Source organism: Cherax quadricarinatus, chromosome 1 (assembly GCF_038502225.1).
Source record: "Cherax quadricarinatus isolate ZL_2023a chromosome 1, ASM3850222v1, whole genome shotgun sequence".
NCBI classification, from domain to species: Eukaryota; Metazoa; Arthropoda; class Malacostraca; order Decapoda; family Parastacidae; genus Cherax; species Cherax quadricarinatus.
Window position 1 is genome coordinate 78,263,538 of NC_091292.1, and position 17,491 is coordinate 78,281,028.

The following is a 17,491-nucleotide window of genomic DNA, read 5'->3' on the forward strand; positions in this document are numbered from 1 at the left end:
GGGAGGGAGGTGGGAGGGTGGGAGGGAATGAATGTTTGAGGCGACGACATTCAACAAACATATATAATACAAACCACTGTTGCAATATATTGGCTGAAACACCGTGCAATTGCCAATATCTTAAGAGGAAATGCTGCAGTATCACCTTGGCTCGCTTTCTCCGAAAATATATAGCAGACAGAGGCTGGAGCCTTCCAGTCCTTGCGGTAAACGACCCACAAGGGTTTAACGCTTAATTAAATCCAATACTATTAGAAAATATCTTAAACCTAATTCTAATGCGCTGGTTTTTTTTTTTCTCGTGTTAGTAAATCCCATCATGTGATCTTTATTTTTAATAGAAAGGACCAGTAAGCCAGTGGAAGAACTAGGTCATACGACCCAAGAGCTGCAGTCAGTGGATCATCGTGTACGACTTAGACCCGCGTCAGAAGACTGAACAGTCCAGTGCTTCTCGTTTGAGTCACAATGATGCCGGGTTCACTGTTCGGAAACGTGGATTTTATCTATATAAGAATGATCTCAAACTTATGATTTAAACAATAGTTTACAGATGTTATCCTGCCTCAGCTGGTGTACGGTCCAGTGTTTGTGGACCTGTGTGTTAGTCCAGTGTTTGTGAACCTGTGTGTTAGTCCAGTGTTTGTGAACCTGTGTGTTAGTCCAGTGTTTGTGAACCTGTGTGCTAGTCCAGTGCTTGTGGACCTGTGTGCTAGTCCAGTGCTTGTGGACCTGTGTGCTAGTCCAGTGCTTGTGGACCTGTGTGCTAGTCCAGTGCTTGTGGACCTGTGTGCTAGTCCAGTGTTTGTGGACCTGTGTGCTAGTCCAGTGTTTGTGGACCTGTGTGCTAGTCCAGTGTTTGTGGACCTGTGTGCTAGTCCAGTGTTTGTAGACCTGCGTGTTAGTACAGTGTTTGTGGACCTGTGTGTTAGTCCAGTGTTTGTGAACCTGTGTGTTAGTCCAGTGTTTGTGAACCTGTGTGTTAGTCCAGTGTTTGTGGACCTGTGTGCTAGTCCAGTGTTTGTGGACCTGTGTGCTAGTCCAGTGTTTGTGGACCTGTGTGTTAGTCCAGTGTTTGTGGACCTGTGTGTTAGTCCAGTGTTTGTGGACCTGTGTGTTAGTCCAGTGTTTGTGGACCTGTGTGTTAGTCCAGTGTTTGTGGACCTGTGTGTTAGTCCAGTGTTTGTGGACCTGTGTGTTAGTCCAGTGTTTGTGGACCTGTGTGTTAGTCCAGTGTTTGTGGGCCTGTGTGTTAGTCCAGTGTTTGTGGGCCTGTGTTTGTGGGCCTGTGTTTGTGGGCCTGTGTGTTAGTCCAGTGTTTGTGGGCCTGTGTGTTAGTCCAGTGTTTGTGGGCCTGTGTGTTAGTCCAGTGTTTGTGGGCCTGTGTGTTAGTCCAGTGTTTGTGGGCCTGTGTGTTAGTCCAGTGTTTGTGGGCCTGTGTGTTGGCCCAGTGTTTGTGGGCCTGTGTGTTGGCCCAGTGTTTGTGGGCCTGTGTGTTGGCCCAGTGTTTGTGGGCCTGTGTGTTGGCCCAGTGTTTGTGGGCCTGTGTGTTGGCCCAGTGTTTGTGGGCCTGTGTGTTGGCCCAGTGTTTGTGGGCCTGTGTGTTGGCCCAGTGTTTGTGGACCTGTGTGTTGGCCCAGTGTTTGTGGACCTGTGTGTTGGCCCAGTGTTTGTGGACCTGTGTGTTGGCCCAGTGTTTGTGGACCTGTGTGTTGGCCCAGTGTTTGTGGACCTGTGTGTTGGCCCAGTGTTTGTGGACCTGTGTGTTGGCCCAGTGTTTGTGGACCTGTGTGTTGGCCCAGTGTTTGTGGACCTGTGTGTTGGCCCAGTGTGTTTGTGGACCTGTGTGTTGGCACTGTGTGTTAGTCCAGTGTTTGTGGACCTGTGTGTTGGCCCAGTGTTTGTGGACCTGTGTGTTGGCCCAGTGTTTGTGGACCTGTGTGTTGGCCCAGTGTTTGTGGACCTGTGTGTTGGCCCAGTGTTTGTGGACCTGTGTGTTGGCCCAGTGTTTGTGGACCTGTGTGTTGGCCCAGTGTTTGTGGACCTGTGTGTTGGCCCAGTGTTTGTGGACCTGTGTGTTGGCCCAGTGTTTGTGGACCTGTGTGTTGGCCCAGTGTTTGTGGACCTGTGTGTTGGCCCAGTGTTTGTGGACCTGTGTGTTGGCCCAGTGTTTGTGGACCTGTGTGTTGGCCCAGTGTTTGTGGACCTGTGTGTTGGCCCAGTGTTTGTGGACCTGTGTGTTGGCCCAGTGTTTGTGGACCTGTGTGTTGGCCCAGTGTTTGTGGACCTGTGTGTTGGCCCAGTGTTTGTGGACCTGTGTGTTGGCCCAGTGTTTGTGGACCTGTGTGTTGGCCCAGTGTTTGTGGACCTGTGTGTTGGCCCAGTGTTTGTGGACCTGTGTGTTGGCCCAGTGTTTGTGGACCTGTGTGTTGGCCCAGTGTTTGTGGACCTGTGTGTTGGCCCAGTGTTTGTGGACCTGTGTGTTGGCCCAGTGTTTGTGGACCTGTGTGTTGGCCCAGTGTTTGTGGACCTGTGTGTTGGCCCAGTGTTTGTGGACCTGTGTGTTGGCCCAGTGTTTGTGGACCTGTGTGTTGGCCCAGTGTTTGTGGACCTGTGTGTTGGCCCCGTGTTTGTGGACCTGTGTGTTGGCCCCGTGTTTGTGGACCTGTGTGTTGGCCCCGTGTTTGTGGACCTGTGTGTTGGCCCCGTGTTTGTGGACCTGTGTGTTGGCCCCGTGTTTGTGGACCTGTGTGTTGGCCCCGTGTTTGTGGACCTGTGTGTTGGCCCCGTGTTTGTGGACCTGTGTGTTGGCCCCGTGTTTGTGGACCTGTGTGTTGGCCCCGTGTTTGTGGACCTGTGTGTTGGCCCCGTGTTTGTGGACCTGTGTGTTGGCCCCGTGTTTGTGGACCTGTGTGTTGGCCCCGTGTTTGTGGACCTGTGTGTTGGCCCCGTGTTTGTGGACCTGTGTGTTGGCCCCGTGTTTGTGGACCTGTGTGTTGGCCCAGTGTTTGTGGACCTGTGTGTTGGCCCCGTGTTTGTGGACCTGTGTGTTGGCCCAGTGTTTGTGGACCTGTGTGTTGGCCCAGTGTTTGTGGACCTGTGTGTTGGCCCAGTGTTTGTGGACCTGTGTGTTGGCCCAGTGTTTGGGGACCTGTGTGTTGGTCCAGTGTTTGGGGACCTGTGTGTTGGTCCAGTGTTTGGGGGTGTTTGGGGACCTGTGTGTTGGTCCAGTGTTTGGGGACCTGTGTGTTGGTCCAGTGTTTGGGGACCTGTGTGTTGGTCCAGTGTTTGGGGACATGTGTGTTGGTCCAGTGTTTGGGGACATGTGTGTTGGTCCAGTGTTTGGGGACCTGTGTGTTGGTCCAGTGTTTGGGGACCTGTGTGTTGGTCCAGTGTTTCTGGACGTTTTTTGGTCAGTCCAGTTTTTTATGATGCGTGTTGGTCAGTGTTTGGGGACAGTATGGTCCATTGGGGAAGTCCAGTGTTTGGGGCGTATGTTGGTCAGGTTTCAGTATGGTCCAGTGTTTGGGGACCTGTGTGTTGGTCCAGTGTTTGGGGACATGTGTGTTGGTCCAGTGTTTCTGGACGTTTTTTGGTCAGTCCAGTTTTTTATGATGCGTGTTGGTCAGGTCAGTATTATTAAGACGCGTATGTTGGTCAGGTCAGTATTATTAAGACGCGTATGTTGGTCAGGTCAGTATTATTAAGACGCGTATGTTGGTCAGGTCAGTATTATTAAGACGCGTATGTTGGTCAGGTCAGTATTATTAAGACGCGTATGTTGGTCAGGTCAGTGTCTCTGGACGTGTTTTCTGCTTTTATTTAACACAGTATAACGAGGAAGCAAATTTCTCTCCATCTCGCTCCCTCCCCATTTCTTGTCTCCCTATTTTTCCTCGCTTTCTCTCTTCTTGCCTTCCCCTGTTTTCCTTCGCTCTTTCCCTATTTATCCACTCTCCTTCAGCCTCTCTCCTATCTCCCTGTTTCTCTTCTGTCCATCCTCTCTCTCACACACCTCTCTCACACACCTCTCTCACACACCTCTCTCACACACCTCTCTCACACACCTCTCTCACACACCTCTCTCACACACCTCTCTCACACACCTCTCACACACCTCTCTCACACACCTCTCTCACACACCTCTCTCACACACCTCTCACACACCTCTCACACACCTCTCTCACACACCTCTCTCACACACCTCTCTCACACACCTCTCTCACACACCTCTCTCACACACCTCTCTCACACACCTCTCTCACACACCTCTCTCACACACCTCTCTCACACACCTCTCTCACACACCTCTCTCACACACCTCTCACACACACCTCTCTCACACACCTCTCTCACACACCTCTCACACACCTCTCTCACACACCTCTCTCACACACCTCTCACACACCTCTCTCACACACCTCTCTCACACACCTCTCTCACACACCTCTCTCACACACCTCTCTCACACACCTCTCTCACACACCTCTCTCACACACCTCTCTCACACACCTCTCTCACACACCTCTCTCACACACCTCTCACACACACCTCTCACACACCTCTCACACACCTCACTCACACACCTCTCTCACACACCTCTCTCACACACCTCTCTCACACACCTCTCTCACACACCTCTCTCATATACCTGTCTCACACACCTGTCTCACACACCTCTCTCACACACCTCTCCCACACACCTCTCCCACACACCTTTCCCACACATCTCTCCCACACACCTCTCCCACACACCTCTCTCATATACCTCTCTCACACACCTCTCACACACCTGTCCCACACACTTGTCTCACACACCTCTCTCACACACCTCTCTCACACACCTCTCTCACACACCTCTCCCACACACCTCTTCCACACACCTCTCTCATATACCTCTCCCACACACCTCTCTCACACACATCTCCCACACACCTCTTCCACGAACCTCTCTCATATACCTCTCTCACACACCTCTCACACACCTGTCCCACATACCTGTCTCACACACCTCTCACACACATCTCTCTCACACCTCTCTCTCACACCTCTCACACACATCTCTCTCACACCTCTCTCTCACACCTCTCACACACATCTCTCTCACACCTCTCTCTCACACCTCTCACACACATCTCTCTCACACCTCTCTCACACACCTCTCTCACTACATCACCTCTCTCTCACTACACTTCTCTCTCACACACCTCTCTCACTACATCACCTCTCTTTCACACACCTCTCTCACTACATCATCTCTCGCACACCTCTCTCACACACCTTTCTCACTATATCACCTCTCTCTCACACACCTCTCACTACATCACCTCTCTCTCACACACCTCTCTCACACACCTCTCTCACACACCTCTCTCACACACCTCTCTCACACACCTCTCTCACACACCTCTCTCACACCTCTCTCTCTCTCTCTCTCTCTCTCTGCATGCCTCGTTCCTTCCTCTTCCTTATTTTTTCCTTTCTCCCTTCTCCCTCTTACTTCTCATTCCCCTCCCCCTTCCTCCTCTTTCCACCTTCTCTTTTCTCTCTCCCCTGCCACTTTCCTGCACTTGAGTGGATGTGGGGGTATACTTTATCACCCCATGAGCCTGTATTATTACATGTTAATATATATTTCCTTCCTAGTGCTGCCCACCTAAGACTCTCCCAGCCAGTTAGCGGGTCGTCCTGGCCAGTCAGCCGTCCGAACTAAGTAGGTCTTAGAAATCTTTTGCGATTCGCTCAGCACCATTTGGCAGTGAATATCTACAACGGGGGGAACCCTACACTAAAGTTTTGCAATTGGTCTGATGTTGTAGTATCTGATACCCCGAGGACCCGACACTTTTATTTGCACCTGCTATACTGGGAGAGGAGCCTCGGACGGGACACTAGAGAGACGAGGCTCTCCCAGGACAAAAGTTACTGAAGTGGCACTCTCAGTGCCACTTCAGTAACCCTAAGACTTTCTCAGGCCAAGCTTGTCATTCTCATCCGAGTACAATAGCTGCCAACTTTTACTTGTTGTAATATTTGTCACCCTGGTACAGTGGTAGAAGTAAGAGGATAACACCATCATGACAGTGGTAGAAGTGAGAGTATGATACTGTCACCATACAGTGGTACAGGCGACAGTATGGTACCTGGTTCTTATCCACATGGTCTTGTGTTCACACTCATCAATACCTGTCTAATATTATCACCCCATTATTCTTACCACCCATCATCACTCGCCATCATCATTACCACAATTATCTCTTCAGTCTGCTGTGCCTTCTGCTTTGTGATATGTTTCTGAAAAAAACATTATTATCACCACATGTGTTCATACTATAACTCCGTCAACATCATCAGTACCACCTTCCCCACATTCATTGGACTGACGGGCATCACCCTCTGTTTCATATCCAGTTCAATCTCAGCTTGCATCTCAACTTAGTTAATGTTAGATTTAAAGCCTATTGATTGCACATTGTACAGTGACATTCAGGAATATTGTAATTCCCTTGATTTGGAAACTAATTATTGCTTGGCTCCTGTTTGTGTGGTTTGTCCTGCAACACGCGCATCCGTGCCCTAGCCTCTGCTGTTTTTACACTTCGATGTTGCATGATGAGAATTCCTTTAATAAGATGCTAGGGTGCAACACTTAGTGATAGTGCTGGTATATATGGGAGAACTCAGCACTGGGTATACATTTCTTGACACTTCTGCAGATTTCATAGTCATAAGACATTTCCAATTTCATTATTTTACGGTTAAAAGTCCCACCAAACCATACATTTCTTTAAAATGCGTGTTATTTTATTTTCACATTTTTATATTTGTATATGGAGTTTCCTCATTTCTAAATATCATTATTGTTGTACTGTAATTTTGATGTCTGTATATATTTCGCTTTAGTATTAATAAGCTTAGTCTCTTGTTATTTATCTTAAAAAATGTTAGTTATAGCACATACTGAGATTTCTAACATTCATGGCGTGTTTCAGGTGGGTGGGTTTAGCCAGGAGTCGTGTGTGTGTGGTGAGACAACCGTCATCATGTATCGTGTCAGCATCAGCGTAGCCCCGGCATTATGGTGGTGCTGTGTGGTCGTCTGGAGGTGGTGGTAGTGGAGGCCTGTAACCTCCCTAACCTCGACCAGAGCCTCCTCCGCCCAGACGACAAGAGTGACCCTTACTGTGTCATCGAGGTGCAGACGGGCAGTGGCGGCCTCTTCAAAATAGGCAAAACATTCACTATAGACAATTGTCTCAATCCAAAGTGGTATTTTAAAGTAGCTGCAGACATTAGTCAGGACGTAGCAGGATTGAGATTTACAGTAAAAGACAGAGATTTGTTATCTTCAGACATTATTGGCAGCTGTTTTCTTCCGGTGCACACTTTTGTAGAGAGCAGAGATACTCACAAAGCAGAGCTTGCCCTAGTGGATCCTAAAGGTTTTCAGGCTGGCACCCTCAAAGTAACAGCATTATTTAAAGCTGCCGAAGAGCAGTCAGATCCGACATTTGGAGACCGTGCATGGACCAAAGCAAGTGAACTCAAAGAACGCGTAACAAGGAAAATCTCAAAGTACAGTGATACAAGTGACACAGTAAACTCTTTTGGCGAAATGGCATTCTTGCACGGTGTGCTGGACCTCAAGCTGCAGCAAGCTAGCAACTTGCCCAACCTGGACAGCTCAATCCTCAGCATCAGCAAGAAGGATGTGTCTGACCCATTCGTTGTGGTGACTCTAGAGGATATTGATGGGGAACCCTGGAAGGTTGCCACCACCCAAGTCATTGACAATGACCTCAGTCCAGTGTGGGACGAGTCTTTTCGAGTGGATGTTTGTCATGATGTGTCCTCTATCACCTTCACTGTTCGGGACAAGGATTTTATCTCTTCAGAACAAATAGGTTCTGTTTCATTTCCAGTGAATACCTTGCTGATGGAGAATGGAATAAGTGGTACCTATGACTTATTGCGAGAGAACAAAAACAAACGAGCTGGTACTCTCTCGCTGTCAGTGGTTTACTACCCCAAACAGGCTGTAAAGCACTCTTATGAAGTTCCAGAGTGTCTTTTTCCCCTCCGCCATAACAACGAGGTCAGGCTATACCAAGACACTCATTGTCCTTTCCTTCCACTTCCTCTTACAGACTACTATGGTAACCCTTACCTGCCTCGCAGCACTTGGAGGGATATTTATTCCACCATCATGGAAGCTACTCAGTTCATCTACCTTGTTGGGTGGAGTGTGAGTGCCAAGATTGCACTGTTGAGGAATGAAGGAGAAGATAATAGATCTCTGGGTGAAATGCTGAAGCAGAAAGCATATGAAGGTGTGCGAGTTCGTCTTCTCTTATGGGACGAGCTCACTTCAAATGATTTGCGTAAAACTGGTGCTATGAGCACTGAAGATGAAGAAACTTCTAACTTCTTCAAGGGAACTCCTGTTGTGGTCGTGCTGGCACCCCGAGACCGCTATACAAAGGACATGTTCTCTACCAAGACGCATTTCACGTCCCTGTGCTATACCCACCATCAGAAGTGTGTAATTGCTGATGCGCCCATACAAGAAATGCCAGGACGCAGGAAGGTGGTTTGTTTTGTAGGTGGGCTGGACCTGACGGGTGGCCGGTACGATTTCCCCGGACATCCACTATTTACTACACTCGTACGAGAGCACAAGAATGACTTTCGTAATCGCGTGTTCCCGACCCTCACCAGTGCTAGTGGCCCACGTGAGCCCTGGCATGACATTCACTGTCGTGTGGAGGGTCCTGCTGCTCATGATGTCTTGATGAATTTCTTACAGCGTTGGCGCAAACAAGCAGCAGAGCACATGGATGCCATAATTCCTATAAATCAGATGGATGGCATCGTCATGGACTATTCTTCTACTGCCCCTGATCACTGGAGTGTTCAAATATTCCGCTCCATCAATTCTGACTCCGCACAGTTTGACTGGTCTATTGCTACTGGACTGACCAAGAAAAAGGGGCGAGCATTTGATAATAGCCTCCATCGTGCTTACATCCACAACATACGACGGGCACGACGCTGCATCTACATCGAGAACCAGTACTTTATTGGCAGCAGCCACATGTGGCCAGAGTGCCGTGATGCCAAGGCTGGCAACCTTGTTCCCCTAGAGATTGCCACCAAGATAGAGGAGAAGATCAGAGCTGGAGAACGCTTCGTTGCCTATATCTGCATCCCAATGTTTCCAGAAGGAAAACCAGCAGACAAGGTGAGAACTTTTTGAGTTTCAAGACGATGTTACACGTGTCGTAAAGTTTCTCCATTAAACATGAAATAATTTTGCATATATTATAGTGTACGTAGGATCGAGCTTTAAACATGCCTTGTTCCAATGGTGATCACTTTGAAAATTATTATTATTATTATTATTATGTGAACAAATCACCTGCAGGAGATTTACAGGGCATTACCTTAATTACCTGCAAATAATTTAGGTGAGGTAAGTGGGACTTAGTCACAGTAAGTCACTGAATTGCCACTCCTTCACTCACAAAAAGCTAGACCTGACATAATTATAATATTAAAACCAGCTACTCTGCTAAATTAAAGTTTAGTGGACTCAATGACAATTTTTTATACAACTATGTATCATGTCCAAATAATAATAAATAAATTTCAGGACCCAGTCTCCAGAAATGATTAATGGGAACGCTAATACACACAGAGACAGGGTAAATTTTCTAATTAAGTAACAGTATCTGTAATTATTAAAACTCCATACCTGCAATTATTAAAAAGAGCAATTTTTATATTAACACTCGCCATATATGTTGCAGGTGGAACACAACCTAACACCTACCAAACAAACAGAATCATATAACTGGCCAGTCAGTATCTAATTGTTAAATAATAAGGCGTACTTCCCTGGGTTAGGTGCAATGATGCCACATCATTCATTTTCCATTCTCCCCACCCTATTATGGTGGTTTTGTAAATTTCCTGTCCCAATTCTTTAGCAGGGGACATTAATAACAACTGAGCCCACGGAAGTCACCGTGATCATAAAGTCACTTAAAAATAACTCGGGGAATCTGTTTCACGTCCCACCATTATTGTACAAGCGAGCGGCCCATGTCCTTTCGCATGCTATTACATTACTTTTTAACAAGTCACTAGAAACTAGCAGTTTCCCGACACTACTCAAGACAGCAAGGGTTACACCAATACATAAAGGTGGTGACCCTACAGACGTAAACAACTATAGGCCAATATCAAACTTACCATTGCTATCCAAAATCTTCGAGAAACTCGTGCACAGGACTGTATTCATTTATAACATCACAAAACATACTCAATCTCTGCCAATTTGGATTCAGGAAAAATAAAAGCACTAATGATGCAATTATAAAAATGCTAGACCTGCTTTACACAGCATTGGAAAATAAGGGATATCCGCTAGGAATTTTTATTGACCTAAGAAAAGTGTTTGACATGGTAGACCATGGCATCCTACTTCACAAACTTGACCACTATGGTATAAGAGGCCATGCGGTTGCATATTTTAAATCCTACCTTTCTAATAGGTATCAGTATGTCACCATTAAAGACACACCCTCATCAATACGGCCACTTGATACTGGAGTTCCGCAGGGAAGTGTCCTTGGACCCCTGCTCTTCCTCATTTACATCAATGATCTTCCAAACATATCCCAACACCTGAAACCCATTCTCTTTGCTGATGACACAACTTATGTCATCTCCCACCCTAATCTTGCCACCCTCAACACCATTGTTAACCCTTTCAGGGTCCAAGGCCAAAATCTGAAGTCACGCACCAGTATCCAAGAAATTTTGAAAAAAAAAAAATTATTTTTTCTTACAGAATTAAAGAGCATATTTTTGTGAAGGTAATAAAACAAAAAAAATTAGAATCTGATCAGTACTTACCGAGATACAGTGCCAAGAAGTTTGTAGAAAATGATGTGGTGGCGGCAACATCGACGAATTCCACATACGCGTATTATATTATTTTGTTGTTTTAGTTGTTTTTTCTTTTCTTTTCCAATTTTTTTCTATTCCTACTAACATTTGGGGCCTGAGAGACCAATACTGTATATAATGTATATATATAAACTCACTGTATTGAACACAATAACCGCACTAAAGTTATTATCATATTATTGTTTACCACTGTTGTTTATTACAATAAACATGCACAAATATTGTATAATACTAATGTTCTATCATATATTTACATATTTACAATCACTGGACATGGTTTTAGAACTGCTGGAGCATGTGGAACTCCTTGAAACAAGGCACCATACACAGAGGCACCTTACATTCCTCACACATAAACCGAGTGTCTTTGCGTCTTTGTTGCCGTCGTTTTGTTTGTGCACAGACAATGCATCTCTTCTGAGCAAATTTCTTTTGAGTTGAAGGAAGCTGTATTATGAAATGATCACCTTCTCTTCTCAAACGCTTGGGTATATTGTGATGAATTCGAGGACCATGTTGTATTGCAGGTGTTGTTACCTGGTACTTCATTATGAGTTGTCTGACAACAGACAAACAAAATTCACCATACGGTGGTCTGTTACCAGTCTTTATTTGGTACATATTATATGCATTCAGCATTGAAATGTCCATGAGATGGAAGAAAAGTTTCATGTACCACTTGTAACTCTTACGAACACAGTCAACAAAACCAATCTGCATGTCACACTTGTCAACCAAGCGCATGTTTTGTGTATAATCAATCACTGTCACTGGTTTTCGAATACGTTCATTAGTCACTCGATCAACTTTGCCACTGTCTTGCATTTCATTACGGTGAATGGTTGTCAACAATGTGACATCTCGTTTGTCATGCCACCGTAATGCCATGATGTCATTGGCAGTAAACACCTGCACGTCATCACCACGAACACCTGCGTTGAGCCTGGGCATATGTTTACGATTAGAACGCACTGTGCCACACACATCTGTCTTGTTCACTCGCATGAAATCACTGAGTAATGGGCTTGTGTACCAGTTATCGGTATATAATGTATGGCCCTTACCAAGATAAGGTGCCATCATGTTTCTCACTACGTCACCTGATATACCCAATAACATCTTGGTATCTTTCAATGTTTTACTACCCGTGTATACAACAATATCCAACACCAGGCCACTGTCACAATCACAGAGTACAAACAATTTTATACCAAAGCGGTTCCTCTTGCTCGGTATATACTGCTTGAATGACAGTCTACCTTTGAACAAAATCAAAGACTCGTCAATTACAAGATTCTTGAATGGATAAAAGTATATCCTGAACTTTTGTTTGAGATACATGAAAACATTTCTAATCTTGTATAACCTGTCACTTCTGTCAGGCCTGGTTTTGTCAGAGAAGTGCAACATACGTAACAGTAAGATAAACCTGTTCACTGGTATTATTTCACTGAAGGATGGGGTACAAATTAGCCGATCTGTGGACCAGTATGCTTTTATATTATGCTTATAGACGTGAGGCATAAGCATTATTGTTGCAAAAAGCAAATACATTTCTGCAACAGTCGTCTCTTTCCACCTGTGTAGTCTTGACTGTGGTGATAAGATCGTATTTGCCATGGTGTACTGAAAATACTTATTACTTTCCCTGACAATAATTTCCATCAATGGCTGGTCAAAGAAAACCCATTCTCTTTGCTGATGACACAACTTATGTCATCTCCCACCCTAATCTTGCCACCCTCAACACCATTGTTAACGAGGAGCTGCTTAAAATATTGACTTGGATGACAGCCAATAAACTTACACTTAACACTGGCAAAACCTACTCTCTTATGTTTGGTAGCAGAGCAGGTGTTGCGCAACTTAACATTAAGATCAACAACACTCTAATTACCAGACATAATGAGGGCAAATTCCTTGGCCTATACCTCGACAACATCCTAAATTTCAGCACCCATATCCAACACATAACAAAAAAGTATCCAAAACGGTGAGGATCCTCTCCAAGATACGATACTACATGTCGCAAACTGCCCTTCTCACACTATACCATTCACTTATATATCCATACCTCACCTGTGCTATCTGTGCTTGGGGTTCAACTGCAGCAACACACCTAAAGCCAATAATAACCCAACAAAAAGCCGCAGTAAGAATAATCACTAAATCCCATCCCTGGCAACACACCCCCCCACTCTTCATAGATCTAAACTTACTCCCTGTTCAGAACATCCACACTTACTACTGTGCAATCTATATCTACAGGACCTTAAATTCCAGTATTAACCTTGACCTAAAATGCTTTCTTGATAGTTGTGACAGGATCCACAGGCATAACACTAGACACAAACATCTGACATTTCCCGTGTTCGACTAAACTTTTACAAAAATTCAATGTATTTCAAAGGACTTAAAATCTGGAACACCCTACCTGAAAACTCTAGAACTGCAGACACATTCATCACTTTCAAAACTACAGTTAGAAAACATCTTATCTCCCTGATCCACCCCAACAACTAACTACATGATAACCACCTGGTGGTTCACAATTACACTCACTCACCCACTGACTATAAACCCAGAAATACTAATCTTAATCTTAAAATAATAAATCCTAACTAGTCATAAGTTTGCCTATGATATTCCAATATAAACACTTTGTATTGTGCCAAAACAAAAGTATTCACATTGCTAAACTCACAAATTATGATGTAGTCACTTAGCCTTAATACCATAATCTGTAAGGATTTAATGTTAAGAATTAAACTAAGTCTGCTCGAAATGCCTAGCCAGGGTAGGTGTCCTAGTGACCCCCTCTGTAATTAGTATCTTATAACATGTAAACCATGCAATACCCAAAACCTGTAAACCCCACATTGTAACCCTTATAGAGAATAAACTTAAATTGAATTGTGAGTGATTTTCGTGTGCAAGTTCGGTACTAGTCCCTCTAGGATTTTCCAGGTGTATATAATCATGTATCTCTCCCACCTGCATTCCAGGGAGTACAGGTTCAGGAACTTCAGGCGCTCCCTTACACATTATTACATGATGCCTTCCCTTGTGACATTGATAGCAATTATTCAGTTTGGTATAACAATCCTTTACATTATGACTGCCTAAACATCTGATACATCTGTCAGGCTCTTCTAATCTTTCCACCCCAAAATCCAATGAATCATAAACATTACAATTCTTGGAGAAATCAGTACCCTTGCAAAAAAGACAATCCCTGTTTTGCTTGACTTTCCCATTATTAACTAGGCCACTCTTATCAAGGTACTTCTTCCTCTTAATTTGATGTGGAGAACCATTATTTTTGGTTCCTGCCACTTATGTACCTATGCAACCCTTTTTATGGGATGAATTATGATATTTTTTTCATTTGTGAGAACTGACAGATACATCATAATCATGTTACATTCTTACAATTATTTGGCTGGCTTGTCTGTAACTGAATAATTAAATCTTGTAGGCCTAATCTTATTTCCTCCAGAGAAAAATAACCTTTGTGGTATTTATTAGACAACCACTCTATAGTATTGCAGCTCAATTTATTTTGTAAGACAGCATTTAATATCCAGTCTGATTCACCCAGATCAGACCTATTACTCAAGGACTTAAGAGTGCTTTCTAATTTGACCCTAAATTGTTCCAAATTATGGTAATTGCATTCTGGAGTTCTTAAATTAATCACAGTATTTACTAGGTCTAACCTACTTTGCTCCCTGTTACCATAGGTCACCTTTAACAAGTCTGCCTCTGGGTAACTAAAGTCAATATTTTGGAACCCTTGAATTGAAATGTTTATTTCTCCATAAAGATTACAATCCTAGGTAGTAGGTTGGTAGACAGCAACTGCCCAGGGAGGTACTACCGTCCTGCCAAGTGAGTGTAAAACGAAAGCCTGTAATTGTTTTACATGATGGTAGGAATGCTGGTGTCCTTTTTTCTGTCTCATAAACATGCAAGATTTCAGGTACGTCTTGCTACATTAACTTACACTCAGGTCACACTACACATACATGTACAAGTATATATATACACATGCCCCTCTGGGTTTTCTATTTTCTTTCTAGTTCTTGTTCTTGTTTATTTCCCCTTATCTCCATGGGGAAGTGGAACAGAATTCTTCCTCCGTAAGCCATGCGTGTTGTAAGAGGCGACTAAAATGCTGGAAGCAAGGGGCTAGTAACCCCTTCTCCTGTATAAATTACTAAATTTAAAAAGAGAAACTTTTGTTTTTCTTTTTGGGCCACCCTGCCTCAGTGGGATATGGCCGGTTTGTTGAAAGAGGAAGAAGAAAGATTACAATGTGGGGTTTACATATTATAGAATATTAATTACAGTTTGTGGTTTACATATAAGATATTAATTACAAAGAAGGCCACTAGCATGCCTAGGCATTTCGGGCAGACTAATACTAATTTTTTTTTTTTTGTTTTTTTTTTATTTTTTTTTTTTTTTTTTGACACAGGGTTTGACAAGGTTAAGGATCCCTAGCTTTATTGACAGCTATTTACAGGTTAAGGATTCCTAACTTTATTGACAAGCTAAGAGCTGTTACCTACATCAGCTCATTTGAAAGCATTTTTATTGTTATGAGACATACAAGTAGGGAACAGGATGAAGTTGGAGCCATCTGTGGGCCAGCATTTTCATTTGATCAACTGACGTTATCTCGTTGACATCATTATGCTGTACGAATGTGTTCCATACTCGAGTCATCCTGGGTATGTAAGATCTCAGATGGAGTGATGTTCTGGAGAAGGGTACAGCCAGAGTGAAGTTGCTGCTTTCTGCCCGTCTTGTGACAGGTTATGGAGCATACTGATATTAAAGTTAGGTAACTGTAGTGATTAAATAGATTTACAATAGTGAGGTAGTTCAAAACATTTAAGAATATTACAATTTGTAAATTTAGTAGTGAGAATGGTTTTGTCTTGGCATGATACAGTTTCTATTAATGCTCCTATATTGGAGTATCTCAGGCAAACTTATGACTAGCTTAAGATTTATTAGGCAGCAACTATATTTGAAATTTTATGTTTACAGTCATTTGGGTGAGTGTAAGTGTAAAATAGGGGGAATCACAGATATCGAGAGTAAGTCTGTTTTGTTTTGAATGTGTGCAGGATGCGTGTAATAGTACATATAGGTGGTTTTCATGCAGTTAGCTGATGGTGGGGTCTGTTAGGAAGATAAGATTTTTTTAACGGTAGTTAAAACACACTAGATAACAGTGATATCTTGCTATTCCTACTTACACTTTGGTCACACTTCGGACACGCACATGCATATATATATATATATATATATATACATCTAGGTTTTTTCTCCTTTTTCTAAATAGCTCTTGTTCTTCTTTATTTCTTCTATTGTCCATGGGGAAGTGGAAAAGAATCTTTCCTCCATAAGCCATGCGTGTCGTATAAGGCGACTAAAATGCCGGGAGCAATGGGCTAGTAACCCCTTCTCCTGTAGACATTTACTAAAAAAGAGAAGAAGAAAAACTTTATAAAACTGGGATGCTTGAATGTGCGTGGATGTAGTGCGGATGACAAGAAACAGATGATTGCTGATGTTATGAATGAAAAGAAGTTGGATGTCCTGGCCCTAAGCGAAATAAAGCTGAAAGGGGTAGGGGAGTTTCGGTGGGGGGAAATAAATGGGATTAAATCTGGAGTATCTGAGAGTTAGAGCAAAGGAAGGGGTAGCAGTAATGTTGAAGGATCAGTTATGGAAGGAGAAAAGAGAATATGAATGTGTAAATTCAAGAATTACGTCAGGCCCATACTGGAGTATGCAGCACCAGTTTGGAATCCACACCTAGTCAAGCACGTCAAGAAATTAGAGAAAGTGCAAAGGTTTGCAACAAGACTAGTCCCAGAGCTACGGGGATTGTCCTACGAAGAAAGGTTGAGGGAAATCGGCCTGACGACACTGGAGGACAGGAGGGTCAGGGGAGACATGATAACAACATATAAAATACTGCGCGGAATAGACAAGGTGGACAAAGACGGGATGTTCCAGAGAAGGGACACAGACACAAGAGGTCACATTTGGAAGTTGAAGACTCAGATGAATCAAAGGGATGTTAGGTAGTATTTCTTCAGTCATAGAGTAGTCAGGCCGTGGAATAGCCTAGAAAGTGATGTAGTGGAGGCGGGAACCATACATAGTTTTAAGGCGAGGTATGATAGAGCTCATGGAGCAGGGAGAGAGAGGACCTAGTAGCAATCAGCGAAGAGGCGGGGCCAGGAGCTGTGACTCAACCCCTGCAACCACAAATAGGCGAGTACAAATAGGTGAGTACATACTGCAGACGATTTGATGTAATTAACCACCTTCACCAATCCTTTGAAAATGGTGTTCAGGTGACCAGGTAGCATTTTTGATGCCTCTCTGTGGATGAAATGATGAACTCTGGTTATCAGTGGAGCATGCTGTTTCACAAACACTTGAAAGCCTGATCTTGAGCCTAGCATCGCAGGTGCACCATCAGTGGTAACAC

The 17,491-nt window shown here is 43.9% G+C and overlaps 1 protein-coding gene across 2 annotated transcripts in view; it reads left to right on the forward strand.

Annotated features, from left to right (window-relative positions):
• LOC138852415 (uncharacterized) overlaps positions 1-17,491 on the forward strand; it is a 738,964-nt gene that overhangs the window by 704,866 nt on the left and 16,607 nt on the right. For both annotated transcript variants that reach the window (XM_070082996.1, XM_070083006.1), the window contains one exon: positions 6,993-9,241. In XM_070082996.1, the coding sequence (XP_069939097.1) occupies positions 7,079-9,241 (2,163 nt within the window). In that variant the 5' untranslated portion in view covers positions 6,993-7,078. The remainder of the gene's footprint in view (positions 1-6,992; positions 9,242-17,491) is intronic.